The sequence below is a fragment of the Ranitomeya variabilis genome, chromosome 1, assembly GCF_051348905.1.
Source record: "Ranitomeya variabilis isolate aRanVar5 chromosome 1, aRanVar5.hap1, whole genome shotgun sequence".
Taxonomy (NCBI): Eukaryota; Metazoa; Chordata; class Amphibia; order Anura; family Dendrobatidae; genus Ranitomeya; species Ranitomeya variabilis.
The window spans coordinates 325,555,525-325,570,449 of NC_135232.1; the positions used below are offsets into that span (position 1 = coordinate 325,555,525).

General features: G+C 40.1%; 1 protein-coding gene across 4 annotated transcripts in view; it reads right to left on the reverse strand.

Annotated features, from left to right (window-relative positions):
• Nucleotides 1-7,129: 7,129 nt before the first annotated feature.
• The window catches only part of SALL2 (spalt like transcription factor 2), a 46,313-nt gene continuing 38,517 nt past the window's right edge, over nt 7,130-14,925 (reverse strand). For 2 of the 4 annotated variants that reach the window (XM_077298491.1, XM_077298481.1), the window contains exons 2-3: nt 9,898-12,788; nt 7,130-9,012 (exon numbers count right to left, since the gene is read on the reverse strand). In XM_077298491.1, the coding sequence (XP_077154606.1) occupies nt 8,635-9,012; nt 9,898-12,788 (3,269 nt within the window). In that variant the 3' untranslated portion in view covers nt 7,130-8,634. The remainder of the gene's footprint in view (nt 9,013-9,897; nt 12,789-14,925) is intronic. The other 2 variants (XM_077298505.1, XM_077298497.1) reach the window with 1 other exon arrangement.

Genomic DNA, 14,925 nt, shown 5'->3' on the forward strand with positions numbered 1-14,925 from the left:
CCATATTCTGATTGTTTTCTTGTACAGCTCAGCTACAGTATACTGGCTGCTATTTAACACTGTATTTTTCCATTACCGTTTCTTACAGAGGCAGCGGTAGGAGGAGAAACATTCTAAAATGCTGGTCTCTAATAAAGTAAGGCATGTGTCTGCCTTGAGAGTTCTGCTCTGCAGACTAAGGTGCCTTTTCTAGAAGGTGATGACTCCTAGAGGAGCAATTCCCATTATTAGATAAGATCCAGAGTTGGACGACATATACACCTTCCTATTAAAGTTCCCTTCGTATCGAAATATATATTTGTAAAAAAAATAAGCAATCTTTTCATCGCAGAGATTACTTTTATTAAACAAACACATTTCACATGGAAACTATAATAAAAAACTATGTTCTCGTAATTTCTCCTAACAACACCAACTGTTCTCTATACATTCCTTACAGTTGACAGTCTATGTCTGCCTTCAAACACCAAAGTGTAGATAAAAAGTTTGCCTAACAATCAAGTTCTTAAATGATAAAGTCCCGTAGATAAAATTAAATACATGCCTCTTTGACCGCAGTATGTCGGCATGGTTTCTTTCGATGGTCATGTGGCCTCTGAGGAGCTGCAGCCTTCACACGTCCATCTGACTGAACTGTAAAAGCTGTAGACCCTCAGCGAACGCTATAAGTAGCACCAGCGATTTCATGCCAATGCTTAGCCAGACTCAATGCCAATGCTATTGGTTAGGAGCACATAAAAGACTATACAGACAGGACAGTATGGGTTCACAGCTGCTGGTTTCTACGAGGTAAAACATTTTCCTGCCTGTTTAAAAATTTGTTTTACCTCACAGAAAGAATCAGCTGTGATCCCATGCTGTCCTGTCTGTATATTCTCTTTTGCATCCTCCCCTGCCTAGGAGCTGTGGTATGATCAGACCATGTCCCTGTACAGTTAAGCCCCCGTCTCACATAGCGAGATCGCTAGCGAGATCGCTGCTGAGTCACAAGTTTTGTGACACAACAGCGACCTCAGTAGCGATCTCGCTATGTGTGACACGTACCAGCGATCAGGCCCCTGCTGCGAGATCGCTGGTCGTGTCAGAATGGCCTGGACCTTTTTTTGGTCGTTGAGGTCCCGCTGACATCGCTGAATCGGTGTGTGTGACACCGATCCAGCGATGTCTTCACTGGTAACCAGGGTAAACATCGGGTTACTAAGCGCAGGGCCGCGCTTAGTAACCCGATGTTTACCCTGGTTACCAGCGTAAATGTAAAAAAAAAACAAACAGTACATACTCACCATCTGTTGCCCGTCAGGTCCCTTGGCGTCTGCTTCCTGCTCTGAGTGCCGCCGTAAAATGAGAACACAGCAGTGACGTCACCGCTGCGCTCTGCTCTCACTGTACGGCGGCTCAGTCAGAGCAGGAAGCGGACGGCAAGGGACCTGACGGACATCAGATGGTGAGTATGTACTGTTTGTTTTTTTTGGTAACCAGGGTAAACATCGGGTTACTAAGCGCGGCCCTGCGCTTAGTAACCCGATGTTTACCCTGGTTACCCGGGTGCTGCAGGGGGACTTCGGCATCGTTGAAGACAGTTTCAACGATGCCGAAGTCGTTCCCCTGATCGTTGGTCGCTGGAGAGAGCTGTCTGTGTGACAGCTCCCCAGCGACCACACAGCGACAAAACAGCGACGCTGCAGCGATCAGCATCGTTGTCTGTATCGCTGCAGCGTCGCTGTGTGAGACGGGGCCTTTAGACACAGCCATTACACAGTACACAGCAGGGGCACATTTATAAGATTATCTCAGCACAGGAACATTATTTTAACACCTCCAATTGTGGAACTTAGTATTATTCCAAGATCTATTGATTTTAGTGTATATTGTTCATGGGAAAACCGACTTCAAGGATTGGTTAGCGATCCAATTTTTAGTTTTCTTATGACATGTGTAAGACCAAGGAGTAAAAATAACATTTTATTTCAAAATTTTGTGGATGTGAAAATTGCAAAATATGATCCTATGTCCTTTGGACTGTTAAATTGATTTGACATTGCTATAACAGTATCAGTCCGCAATATGAGTATGTTTTATCTGGGGGACTTTTGCTTTTATGAAAGGGTTTTCCAGTAGTGGAAACCCCCTTTAGTTTACAGAAACTTCAAATACATAGCTTTTCTGATCTTGTTCTGGTCCTCAGTTACATCTTCTAGGCTTTGGCTGCATAGTGACTTCGGCCGAGTCACAGATTGTGTTGGCCAAGATTGTTCTGTTCATCTGCAAAATTGCAAAGGAATGGAATGGAGTGGCAATGATACCACAACTAGCGAGCCACAAAAAGTCAGAAACAGTTGAGTTTTTTAAGACTGGCTTATTTTGGTCGCTGTTACCTAATGGTCGCAATCCAAGCCCATTCACCTGCGTTATCCTGTGCCATGGCCAAAGTAGCTGTGCAGATCCAGCCTCATTATTGCCCATTCTCACAGCTGCATTCACCATTCAGCAGGCTGTTAAGCTAGAATGTTCATGCAGCCCCGTTTGCTCAATATAACAATATTGCTTGCTCTGGTGATTTGCATTACATTGCAGGCACAAGGCCAATTTCACTTCAGTTGCAATATGAGCATAGTACAGGCACATTTTAGTGCCCACATTACGGCTGGGAGTCCTGGACCGACTGCAGGTGTAAAAGGTCTCTGTCAGGACAGAATGACTGTTCAAACCAAGTAGAGGTACTTGGTGCATAATGGCATTGCCAAACATTTCAGTGTACCTTCCCGCCTTCTTGTTTTGCCTCCATCAAGGGTGTACAGAACACTTCTACTTGGTCATTCTGTGCTGACAAGCTCCCTTTAATTATCTGAAATCTCATCGACCTATGATTATGTAATATACACTGTACGATATATCGTGAGGCTGTTTCTACACATCCCATAAAATAGGGATTGTGTTTGGTTCGCAAAACCCATTAAAAAAGATGGGTCTCCTGACCTAGGCTAACTGCCTCATATATTCCTGTGAGGCAGTTAGCTTGCGTCAGGAGACCTGGCGGTTGGGTATTGTGATCTAAGTATGATCATGTGAAAGCAGCCTAATTTGATGGACAAAATATTGACTGTCTCAGAATGCAGTGCAGAAGTCAGCACTAAATTATAGGAGCTCAGAAACTTGTCTGTCATGAGTAGCTCCATAAGTGACCAGCGGAATACGCAATGTAATTTAGGACCAATAAAAAGATTAACAGCTAAATGTATTTACAAAATCATGCTCAATTTTTTTTAATATAAATTCTAAGATGGTGTCAAAAAGCAGACATTGCTTTCAAGAGGGTGCAAAGCAAGTAGAGTTATTAATGGTTGGCTGAAAGCTATGACTAGAGGGGTTTTCTGGTCTTATGTCCATGAAGCTTATTCACAACGAGAAGTCTCCAACTATTAGTGTGAGTTCCATCTTGTCACCATTTCTACATCATTGCTGGTTAATATATCCATCCTAATCAAAGGAGCTCTATAACAAGCCCTGCAGCTGGAGATGACCAGGACAGGCTTTTCAACCCCAGGATGCAAGCATAAATATTTCCATTCTCTGATAGCAATCACTTATCTTCATGAATATATTAGAAAAAAGCATAACTGTACATTATACAGCACTAAAACTTGTTACAGAAAACCCTTTAATGCACTTGTCGGGCTGGATAAGAAGATGTGTTTAAAATAGGTTCCGGCAGTTCTGTTTCTGAATTTCGATACAACACATACCTTCCTCCTTTTTTACATTGGCATGGGACCAGTGTTGTGTATGATGACTGATTGACTAGCTCATTTCAGTATCTAAGCATTTCAGTATCTAAGCCAGTTTCCTGTCAATGCAAGTCGATATATAGAAAAGGGGACTGGCTTGACTATTGGACAGAGCAGGTAGGCTGGCCTTCTTATACCCATCAGCGAGGGAAGGAAGCTCTCTCTTGTGTCAAAACAAATGTCAAGTAAAGGGTTTTTTTTCACTTTAAAGAAAGTGGACCTCAAATGGTCTTATAGAACCAAAAATAATAAGCAATGCAGGTATTCACCCTCCGTAGGTCCAGCACAGCGTAGGTTGCTGGTTAGTGTTTTGCATGCAACAGTGACGTCATGTTGACAAGTCCACATTACGTCTGAGCTTAGCAGCAGATGGCGAGAGCTGCTGAGCTCACTTTTTGGCTGCAATGGTGATGTGCACTGTCGACATCAGGTTACTGCTGCTTACAAAACACTGAGATATGAGCAGAAGCATGGAGTCAGTATTTGACCTAGGAAGGCTGAGTACTTGCTCTGATAGTTATTTTGGGTATTTTAGAATGCTTGGGTTCCACTTTCCTTAAGCGGAAACTTAGATTTTAAACACATTTCCATTATTATCTAGCAGGACATCCACTTTGGAGTTTGAAAGCAAGTCAGTATAATTATTAATTGCAGTCATGAGTTTAAGCAGATGCTAATGATGACCAGGGAAGAACAATGCCTTTATGTGCATATAATTTCTAAGAAAGCCATTTTATACAAGTTGTCTGACATGAAGGAAAATGATAATATCTGTATTGTCTGGTTCTGTGATGCAGGGTAACTTGTAACATATTCACATGGCTGTAAACTGATACAGAGTAAAAGACTGTCAAGTATATGTATGATAATGTGCAGCTTTAAATCTGATAAGAGCGGAAATACAGTGGCATGTAAAAGTTTGGGCATGCCTGGTCAAAATTACCGTTATTATGAACAGTTAAGCAAGTTGAAGATGAAATTATCTCTAAAAGGCCTAAAGTTAAAGACGACACATTTACTTAGTATTTTAGGCAAAAAAAAAAATATTTTCATGTTTTGCATTTTAAAAATTACAAAAAGGAAAATGGGGTGATGCAAAAGTTTGGGCACTCTGCATGTTAGTATCTAGTATCACCCCTTTAAGAAAATATCACCTCATGTAAATACTTTTTGTAGCCAGCCAAGAGTCGCTCAATTCTTGTTTGAGGGATTTTCATTCATTCTTCCTTGGAAAATTCTTCCAGTTCTGTAGATTCCTGGGTCGTCTTGCATGCACTGCTATTTTGAGGTCTAGCCACAGATTTTCAATGATGTTCAAATCAGGAGACTGTGAGGGCCATTGTAAAACCTTCAGCTTGCGCTTTTTGAGGTAGTCTATTGTGGATTTTGACTTGTGTTTAGGATCATTATCCTTTTGTACAAGCCATTTTCTTTTTAATTTCAGCTTTTTTACAGATGACGTTATGTTTGCATCAAGAATTTGATTACATTTCATTGAATCCATTCTTCCCTCTACCCGTTAAATGTTCCCCGTGCCATTGGCTGCAACAAAACCCCAAAGCATGATTGATCCACCCCATGCTTAATGGTTGTCAAGATGTTCTTTTCCTGAAATTCTGCACCCTTTTTCTCAACATTGTGGCCAAAGAGTTCTATTTTAACCACGAGACTTATTTCCAAAATACATCAGGCTTGTTTAGATTTTCTTGCATATTTATGACACTGAATTTTATGGTGAGGACGCAGGAGAGGTTTTCTTCTTATGACTGTTCCATGAAGGCCATATTTGTGCAGGTGTCTGTGAACAGTAGAACCACAACTCCAGAGTCTGCTAAATCTTTCTGAAGGTCTTTTGCAGTCAAGAGGGAGTTCTGATTTGCCTCTCAAGCAATCCTACAAGCAGCTCATACTGAAATTTTGCTTGGTCTTCTATACCTTATCTTGACCTCCACTGTTCCTGTTAATTGCCATTTCTTAATTACATTTTGAACTGAGGAAAGGGCAACTTGAAAATGCTTTGCTATCTTCTTATAGTCTTCTCCTGCTTTGTGGGCCTCTGCCATTTTCATTTTCAGAGTGCTAGGCAGCTGCTTAGAGGAACCCATGACTGCTGTTTTTTGGCACAAGGTTACAGGAGGCTGGCCTTTCCTAACGATGATAGTGAACAAGCCATAACTCTAACAGGCTAATTAAAGGGAACCTGTCATTTTTGTCCCTTTTATGTTTTAAACTGCCTCCAGTGTGTTGTTATTGATGCAATGTGATTCACTAACATTGTTTTTTTAAAGAAAAGTTCCCAGTATAGAACATACCTTTTGTTTCAGTTATAGGGGTGGCACGTTTTACCGCTTCAGTCACAGTCAGTCATAGTCCTGTTCAAAATTATTCACACTCACTGCATTGTAATTGATTGCTGTGTCTGGCCTGACATCACTGCAATGGCCTTAGAAATCCTGCATTTGCGCACATGTTCTGGAGCCACTGTGAGTGGAAAGAAGTGTGAAAAAAAGCTGGCGACTTACACCCAGATTGAGTGCGCATGCCCAAAGTGCTGATGGGCAGTGCACAAGTGTGGGATTTCTGAGGCCATTGTCGTGACATCAGGCCAGTCACGGCAATCAATCGCAATGTGGTAGGTGGGAATCATTTTGAACAGGACCATGACTGACTGTCACTGTAGTGGTAAAAAATGCCGCCCGTATGACTGAAACGAAAGGTATGTGATGCAATCTACTCTTGATATAAATTGTTTTTACACATATATACTGGGAGCTTTGAGAAAACAATGTTAGTGATGTGCATTGCATCACTAACAACACACTGGGGGCATTATAAAACAAAAAAAAGGACATAACAAGTTCCTTTTTAGGTTTGAAACCTTTATCAAAGTTATCTGAGCTCACAAGTCTCCAAAGCTGTCCAAACTTTTGCATTGGCCCATTTTCATTTTTGTAATTTTTAAAATGTAAAAAATGACTATATATATTTGTTTGCCTAAAATACAAAGGAAATCTGTCATCTTTAACTTTTGGCCTTTTAGAGATCATTTCATCCTCAACTTGCTTAACTGTTCACAAGAACAGGAAATTTGACCAGGGGTGCCCAAAATTTTACATGCCACTGTATGTGACCAGTTGTAGGCACCATATTTATTAACCAGCTGAAACATTTCATGCAGTTCTAACGACGCGGAGCATGTTCTTCTCTGAAACACTGAGGCATTTCCGAGAAAACATAAGCAGATTCATCATTCTTTTTGCACCTTTTTTAGAGTAAATGTTTGCTAAATTATTATGGAGTTTGTGCCGTTTTTACTTTAGTTTTTTGAGCTTTCATAATTTTTTAGGTTTGCTTCACAATATGAACATGGTTTTCATTACCCAAATTAATTAATAATGTGAAACTTTTCAAAATGTAGCCAAATTATTTTGGGAATTATACTGCACTTGAAGACTAAGATGCGTTATTTTTGAGCTTATTTACAGGGTCGTGCAATATTTTAATCAAATAAGGTGCAAAATTAAAAAAGAGAACAAAAAAAATCAGTAAATATCATGCGCCATTTTCTTGAATTTGGTACAAAACGTGCTAGGTCAAAAAGCAACAAATGAAAAAAAAATACTATAAAAAATGCAAATACTGTATTAGGGCCATAGTCTGTGTAGATTTCTTGCTGCCCATCTTTCAGCAGCAGTGATCGGCTGACAGGTTCCCTTCAAGTCCTATTTATACAATTCCCAGCACAGAGATCATGATAGGTGTATGTGACTTATTAGCTTTAGCTTTGGAGATAACAATGGTCTGCAGACAGAATTCATGTTCAAGAGGTCAGACCTGATCTGGAGCTTGCTCCTGTTGGTATTAGTAACCACTTATCAAGAGTTGTATGACATAGCGCCCAGCAATATTATTGATATATCTGCCCCAATGTCTATGAAGGTGTTCCCCTTCATGCTGTACCAATTTCAATTGTTCATTATGGCTAGTGCTGACAATGGTCATATACTACATAGCTTCCTTTGAGTCATCAGATTTATGTAGATATACACTACATCCATAAGAATAGTACATTTAAGCTCCTGAACCCTAATGAAAAAAATACATCATTTATAGTTCTGGTTTCTTCTTATGGGATACTGGGACCGTTTGGGCTTCCTCAGTTTTTCAGGCCTAGCATTGACCACAGTCTCTGCATTCTGGGATCTTTAATCCATTATGTGTAATTAATACATTCTGCTTTATCCTTTACTGACAAATAAGAAAAATGATTTTTTAAGCTTTTGACTACATTCTTATAGAAGGCACCTTCTATATGATAAAGAACGCATGGAACAAAAAAAAGACAATTTGTGGAGTAAGGTAACAGGAAAGCTATGGCAACTTTTGCTATTCATCTATAGAACAGACTGCACAGATCTTTTGCATTTTGTAGGTTTTGCTTATTTATGTGTCTACAGTTTGAGCTGGAGATTTCATGACTTATAGTACATGAGTGGCTGATTTTACATATTCCATTTTTCTTTTCCATCATTGGGATTTCTTCTTCTGATAACATTTTAAATTGTTTCCTGATGATTCCAGCTCAATAGCTAGTTCTGGATAACAATCTTTTTCCACTAACCTAAGTATTTAAAATTTAACTGTGCTCTGAAATTGGGCTAAAATTCAATTTTCAAACTCATATTATGAAAGAACCCATAATCTTGGTTAGATAACTTGGATTTCATGAGGTGACGTAACATTTGACTCCTTTGTCTTAATTGTGTCTTCCTACTGGGAAAGTTTATTCAGATCAGAACAACCTTTTTTAGTCAAACAGTGTCATTACGTCTATTTTCAGATCAGCCGTCTATTTCTCCTCTTTACCTGAGCTCTCATGTAAAACCTCTGTACCACCTGGATGTTTTTCTTTTATTTCCATTATCCCTCCAGTAGGTATGTGCCCAATTTTAGATGCTCGTAAGCCAATCAAAGCTGGTGGTGTAATAACAGCAGTTGGAGAGTTGATGCTACCATTTGATGACGTAGGACCACTAGTAAGATACGCAGTATATTGGTTCCAGAATGATAAAGGGCTAACTCCAACCAATTGTGTTGGAATATCTCTGGACAGGAAGTCTTGTAGCTTCACTGGGGTTCCAGATAGCAAAGGACTAAGGTTATCCAGAGAGAGACGCCTTCCTCTTCTGGATGAGCTATTATTCCATACATGTGTGCTCATATGGACCTGTGGTTAAAAAGAAAGGTTAGAAAATGTTAATAAAAATTAATAAAATGCATGTAGAATGTTTTGAAAAATGATATTGAAGCACAATTCAAATACATAATATTGAGGGCTTTTATGTTTTAATTATTATATATACCTATTCATCTTACGCTGCATTTACAATAAGCTAGTAGACTATTCATGTTCAGTTTATTCAGTAGTCTATATTGTTGAGCCACTCATAATCAGCCAAGGAGGTCTACCAGCACTGAACCAAGAAGAGGTGCTCAGGCAAGCAGGTCTACCAGCACTGAACCAACAATGGATGGTCAGGAAAGGAGTCTACCAACACTGAAACACCAACAGGTGGTCAGACAAGGAGGTTTATCAGCACTAAACCAACAATGTGTGGTCAGGCAAGGAGATCTACCCACTCTGAACCAACAATACGTGATCAGGCAAGGAGATCTACCAGCACTGAACCAACAATAGGTTCAGACAAGGAGGTCTGCCAGCATTGAATTAACAAAGTGACGCTTTCTTAGGAACAGCCCTCAATTTGACCTACTTAGCTACAATATATTCAGTTTGCTTGTGTTTAGAAGAGACGTCTAACTAATTTATTACAAGCAATTCTTAATACTTACAAGAAGTCACTACTAAAATCAAAATAATTGATGGTGCTTTGGAGTTTATAGCATACTAAAATCAGTGCTAATATTACATTTAATGTTGGTGATCCTGTGTGCTTTCATAAAAAATCTTTAAAATACTATATATATTAAAATTATGGCATATTTTGTGAACATTTCTACTTGTGCAGTATATTTTAGTGTGGGTTTGTTTAATTCAGTGATTGTCACAGTTTGAATTTCACTGAATAGTTCATTGAGATGGAGAGCCTACCTTTAGGTTCCCCCGTGTGGTGAACGCCCTTCCACACATATTGCAGGAAAAAGGCTTCTCTCCTGTATGTATCCTCTCATGTATCTGCAAAGCACTGGTCGAGGAGAACGTCTTCTTACATACTATGCACAGATGCTGCTTAGGGCTGCGTCTCAAAGGAGGGGACAGGGAAGAAGGCACCGTCAGCCGTGGAAGCTGGACCAATGCCAATGTCTGGGTTGGGCTTAATACTTCACTCTTCACTGCTCTCACCAGAAATGTCTGGCCTGGACTTGGCAAATCTGCACTTGGGTGTTTAGGACTGCTGATTGGCTGCGGAGGGAAGTTTTGGCTCACCTGGTGTGCTTGGAGCATATGCTTCGTCAGTATGGATGCCTCCAGGAAACTCTGCTTGCAAACTAAGCAATGGAACAGCCCATCTTTGGTGTGACATTTCATGTGGTCCTCCAGTAACTCCTTGCTGGACAGTTTTTCAGAACACAGATTACATATGTGCATGTTATCCTTTTTATCTGGACTTTGCGCTGATGTATTGCTTGTTGTATCTACTTCGGAATCCTCTTTCTTTTCATTGTTGCTTTTACCAGCTTCTGATTTCTTGTTGGCATCTTCCACGTTTTTGTCCTCCTCAGTTTTCTCTTCTGCATCGCTGTTCAGCTGTTCACAAATCATTTTTTCTTCTGTTTCCTCAGGTTCTTTGCTAGTGCTTTGTTCTGGTTCTGAAACAATTTCAGCACTGTTGTTAGCTGGTATGTCATTCTCTTCTTTTTTCTTCATAACAGAAGCAGCAGCATCATCATCCATGCTTGATATTTCTGACTCTATTAATGCTGCCTTTTCACTTTCTGATTCACTAGCATCTATAGAATCTTCATCTGTACTCATTTCGTCTGAAAAGTCTGGCGTACTTTTGTCTTCTATTGATTCTGTTTTGCTACCATCACCATGGGCAATGTCTCCATTTGGAATCTGCCCATCTAGATGCATCCGTATGTGTTGTTGGAGAGTAACTGCATTAGTAAACTTCTTCTGGCAAATTGGACATGAATTTTGGAGTTTTGAAGATAAACTTGATTTATGACCTACATAGTGAGCTTTCAAATTCCCCTTGGTTGAGAAAGCTCGGCCACATATTTTGCATTTGAATGGTCTTTCCCCACCATGTTGATTATAATGAAGTCTAAGTGCCCTGGGACAGCTTAATACTCTTAAGCAGATGACGCACTGATTTGGAGCTGTTACCTGTTTATCAATCTTTTCAACCAATTGTTGCAATTTTGAAGTCTCTGAGTATCCTAATGGATCTACGGCATAAGAGAATGGGAAGCTTCCAGACTTAAAGTGACTAGCAAGCAATGCCCAACTAGGAAGGGAAGTTACCAACTTACTAATTTGCATCCTTCCTGTGGCATCAATTCCTCCAGTAACTGTCCTTTCAGCTGGAGGTGTGTTTTCATCAGACTTTGCCTTTGGACAACCATTGGGACCCTTTAATACAGAAGAAACATCTCCAGATTTCATGAGGACTAGTTTGTTAACTGGTGGCAGTCCTTGAGTACCTGAGCTAGAAAAGAGATTTAAGCCTTCAGTTGTCATTATTTGGGGTATTACAGGCTTCTTTTCTATTGTGTCTTCTTCTGCTTTCTCTGGAGGTACTGACATGCCGTATGGGAGTCCATTACTGGTTAAAACGTAATCCAAATGCTCAGGAACTGGATGTGGGTTCATTTGTATATGAGGGTACTTTTCCTTATGACGATGGAAATGTACTTTCAGATTGCCTCTAGTTGTAAAGCGGTTTCCACATATGTTGCATTTATATGGTCTTTCACCAGTGTGAGACCGCAGGTGAATTTGGAGGGCACTGTCGCTGCCAAAAACCTTTGCACAAAATCGACACTTGTGCTTTCCTGATGCTCTTTCTTGTTGACTTTCAACACGTAGTGACTCATTATTTTTCTGCTTTAAAAGGCTTGTGGTATTTTCCAGTACTCTTGCCCCTAAGAATAATCCAGTTGGTAAATTGGGTAATCCTGGTGGAAAAATTGCATGTGGTGTAATGAGTTGACTTGGTGGGGAGTTTGAAATTGCTGCTTGGCCTGTAGCAGATTTGTCACAAAACCCATCAATGAATTTGTCTTTCAAATTGGCAATACTTCTGGCTGCAAATGTCTGTCCTATAGGGTTGTAGAGATGAAGGAAGGATGGTTTTGATGTTTCATCTCTACAAAATATTTTTGTTGAGTCAGGCAGAGATTCAGATTGTTTTGTTGGGCTAAATATAGGTAAAGATTTTGCAGTAGTGTTTTTCTCTGGTGGAGATGTCTGTGGATTTGATGGAGTCATGGAAAGAGATCCAAGCATAAGTACCTGTTGACATATTTGCTCTGTTATTTGCATTTGATGTATCTGTCTCTGCTGGAGAACTCTCAGTTCTTCCAAGATCATAGGAATGTTGATGGGAGCTGCAGCAGTCTGACCTCCAGTTACAGCTTCATGACTCATTGGGGCTAACCCTGCTTTTGGTCCTGAGAGACCTTCCATAATCAGTCCTCCATTGGGAATGAGAAATCGTTGAGATGGGCCCACACCTTTTTTGTCTATTTCTGGTTTCATAGAGTCCATCATTTGAGAACATGCTTCTCTTTCATCTTGTTCGGTCACCATTGTGTGTTTTCCTGATGCAATACTTTCAGGAGAACTAGGTCCAGAAAGAGACTCTTCAATGATGCTGGTTTGTTGATTTTTCCTATTGGCTTCCCCTTGATTCTCTACAATTACTACAACATGGTTGTTTAGTGGGCAGCATTCCCTGTGCTTGGCAAATTCTGAAGGTTCATCAAACTGGGCGCAGCACTTCCTGCATATTTGAACCTCTTCACCTGTGTCCCCTGTAAAAAGATTACATCAAAAATTAAAGTTGGCAAAGAGTTAAATCTAATGAGTTTGACATACACTATATGGATTCTCAAGTAATGATTTTTACTCAAAAAGTTGACTGTTCTTGCTAACCTTGTACACCTGGGCAACTACAAGTACATTATTGATGTTGCTTGGAGGCTAAATAATACTCCGCTACATTATATATTTTGATTTTTAGACAATAAAATTAGTAAAATAAAATCTAACCTAGAACATTAGTGCCCTTTATTTTCGATAAAACCCCCATTTCGATCTTCCTCTACCCCCACATAAACACACACACTCTCTCTTCATTTAACAGGGCTCTCTTTGTATCCCAGCTTTTGTCAAACATTAATACTCTGGAGAGAAAAGCCAGCTTCACAGCTCCTGGTAATTGATTTGTATTCATACAAGAGCCAAGGGGACCGACTTCCAAGCATTGATATGGTAATCCTTTCATGGTAACTGTCCCTTGTTCTGGCTAATTTACTCCCGGGTTCTTTGAGCTTAATTAAACTTGTTGAATTGGCTGGGGGTACTAGGTCTTTGAGCTACAGCTTGGGAAGAGAAAGTACACAGCACCAAGTAACTGCTTCTTGGAATTTACTTTCATCTTCTATATGGAAAGATCAATGTATACTATACAAGTTGCACTTATATCTATTTGCTTCTTGTAAAATGAGATAAGCCTTTTTTATTTGCCTGCATGTTGGAGTGGGCTCCACCTTACAAATCTGAAGGTCCGCGTACACATTAAACTACTGCCAGCCGAACCCACCAATTTTGGCTGATACTGTAATGTGTATTTGAGCCCCAAATAATTGATTGTTGGGGCAGATATTGATTCTGGTATTCACATAGCCTTTGTAATAGACAACAGAGGAGCGCTTGGCCAAACAAGTGCTCCTGTGTATCGGATGGGTGCTGAAGAACAGCCAAGAGTAGTGCTCGGCAATCTCAAGAGTGAATGCTGCAGTTGTGCGCATGGTCAACCTCCGATCCATTCAGCCAGGTTCTTGAAAGCCCTGGTAATTGAGATCACTGGGGGCCATGGTGGTCAGACCTTCAATGATTGACAAGTTTTCCCAAATTCTGGGAATACTGGGTAAATTTTAAACTTGAGAAGACCAGTTTCACACATCTGACTTTCACGGCCTGAGTATGAACCATGATGTCTGAACCAACCATGGGTTCCTGACCTGAACTCAACAGCCCCATAAGCATGCATGAGACTGATGAGTTTGGCTCTGGATACCTGCAACTGGTTTGGACATACTTTACGGTAAAACTTGGATAAAGCAGCGTAACTCCTGATGCATGCTGACAAGAGGCAGATACTCTGCAGATCATGTCAGTTTATGCTTCAGATATTAACTTATGCAATGAATAGGGTAAAATCCATAGCAAATTCACATGTGGATTTAGTTGTGGATTTTGATGCAGATTTGTTGCGGAGACCCAGCTGAATTGGCAATGAAAAATTGGTACATGTGAATTCAACCTTAAAGTGATGAACACATACATGTTATGATTTTCATGTAATGTCATTTCTTACAGTTGTGCTCAAAAGTTCACATACCAAGGCAGAATGTTTGCTTTCTTGGCCTTTTTTCAGTGAATATGAATGATAACACCAAAACTTTTTCTCCACTCCACTGTTTTATACAGTTCAACTACCTTTTCCTGTAGATCCGTTGATAATTTTTTTCTTTCCTCATGACTCACAATCCAGAAATGCCAGTGGCTGGATGAAAGATGCAAGAGTCTGTCTGGATCCCAGAAACTCACTCAGCTTTTATGCACACACACTGATTACAAGCAAACAGGTCACAGGTGAGGATGTTACCTTTAGCAGCCATTCAAACCCATTTGTGTCAGCTTCTGTGCATGTTATCAGGCCAAAATCACCAGGGTATGTGAACTTTTGATCAGGGTCATTTGGATGTTTTGGGTTGTTATTATGATTTAAAAAACACAGTAGTTTGACAATAAATGGCTTCACCCAAACACTAGCCATGAGTGGAGAAAACGTTTCGGTGTTATCATTCATAATCTTTGAAGAAAGGGCAAGAAAGCAAAAATTCTGCTGGGGTATGTAAACTTTTGAGCACAACTGTACATCTT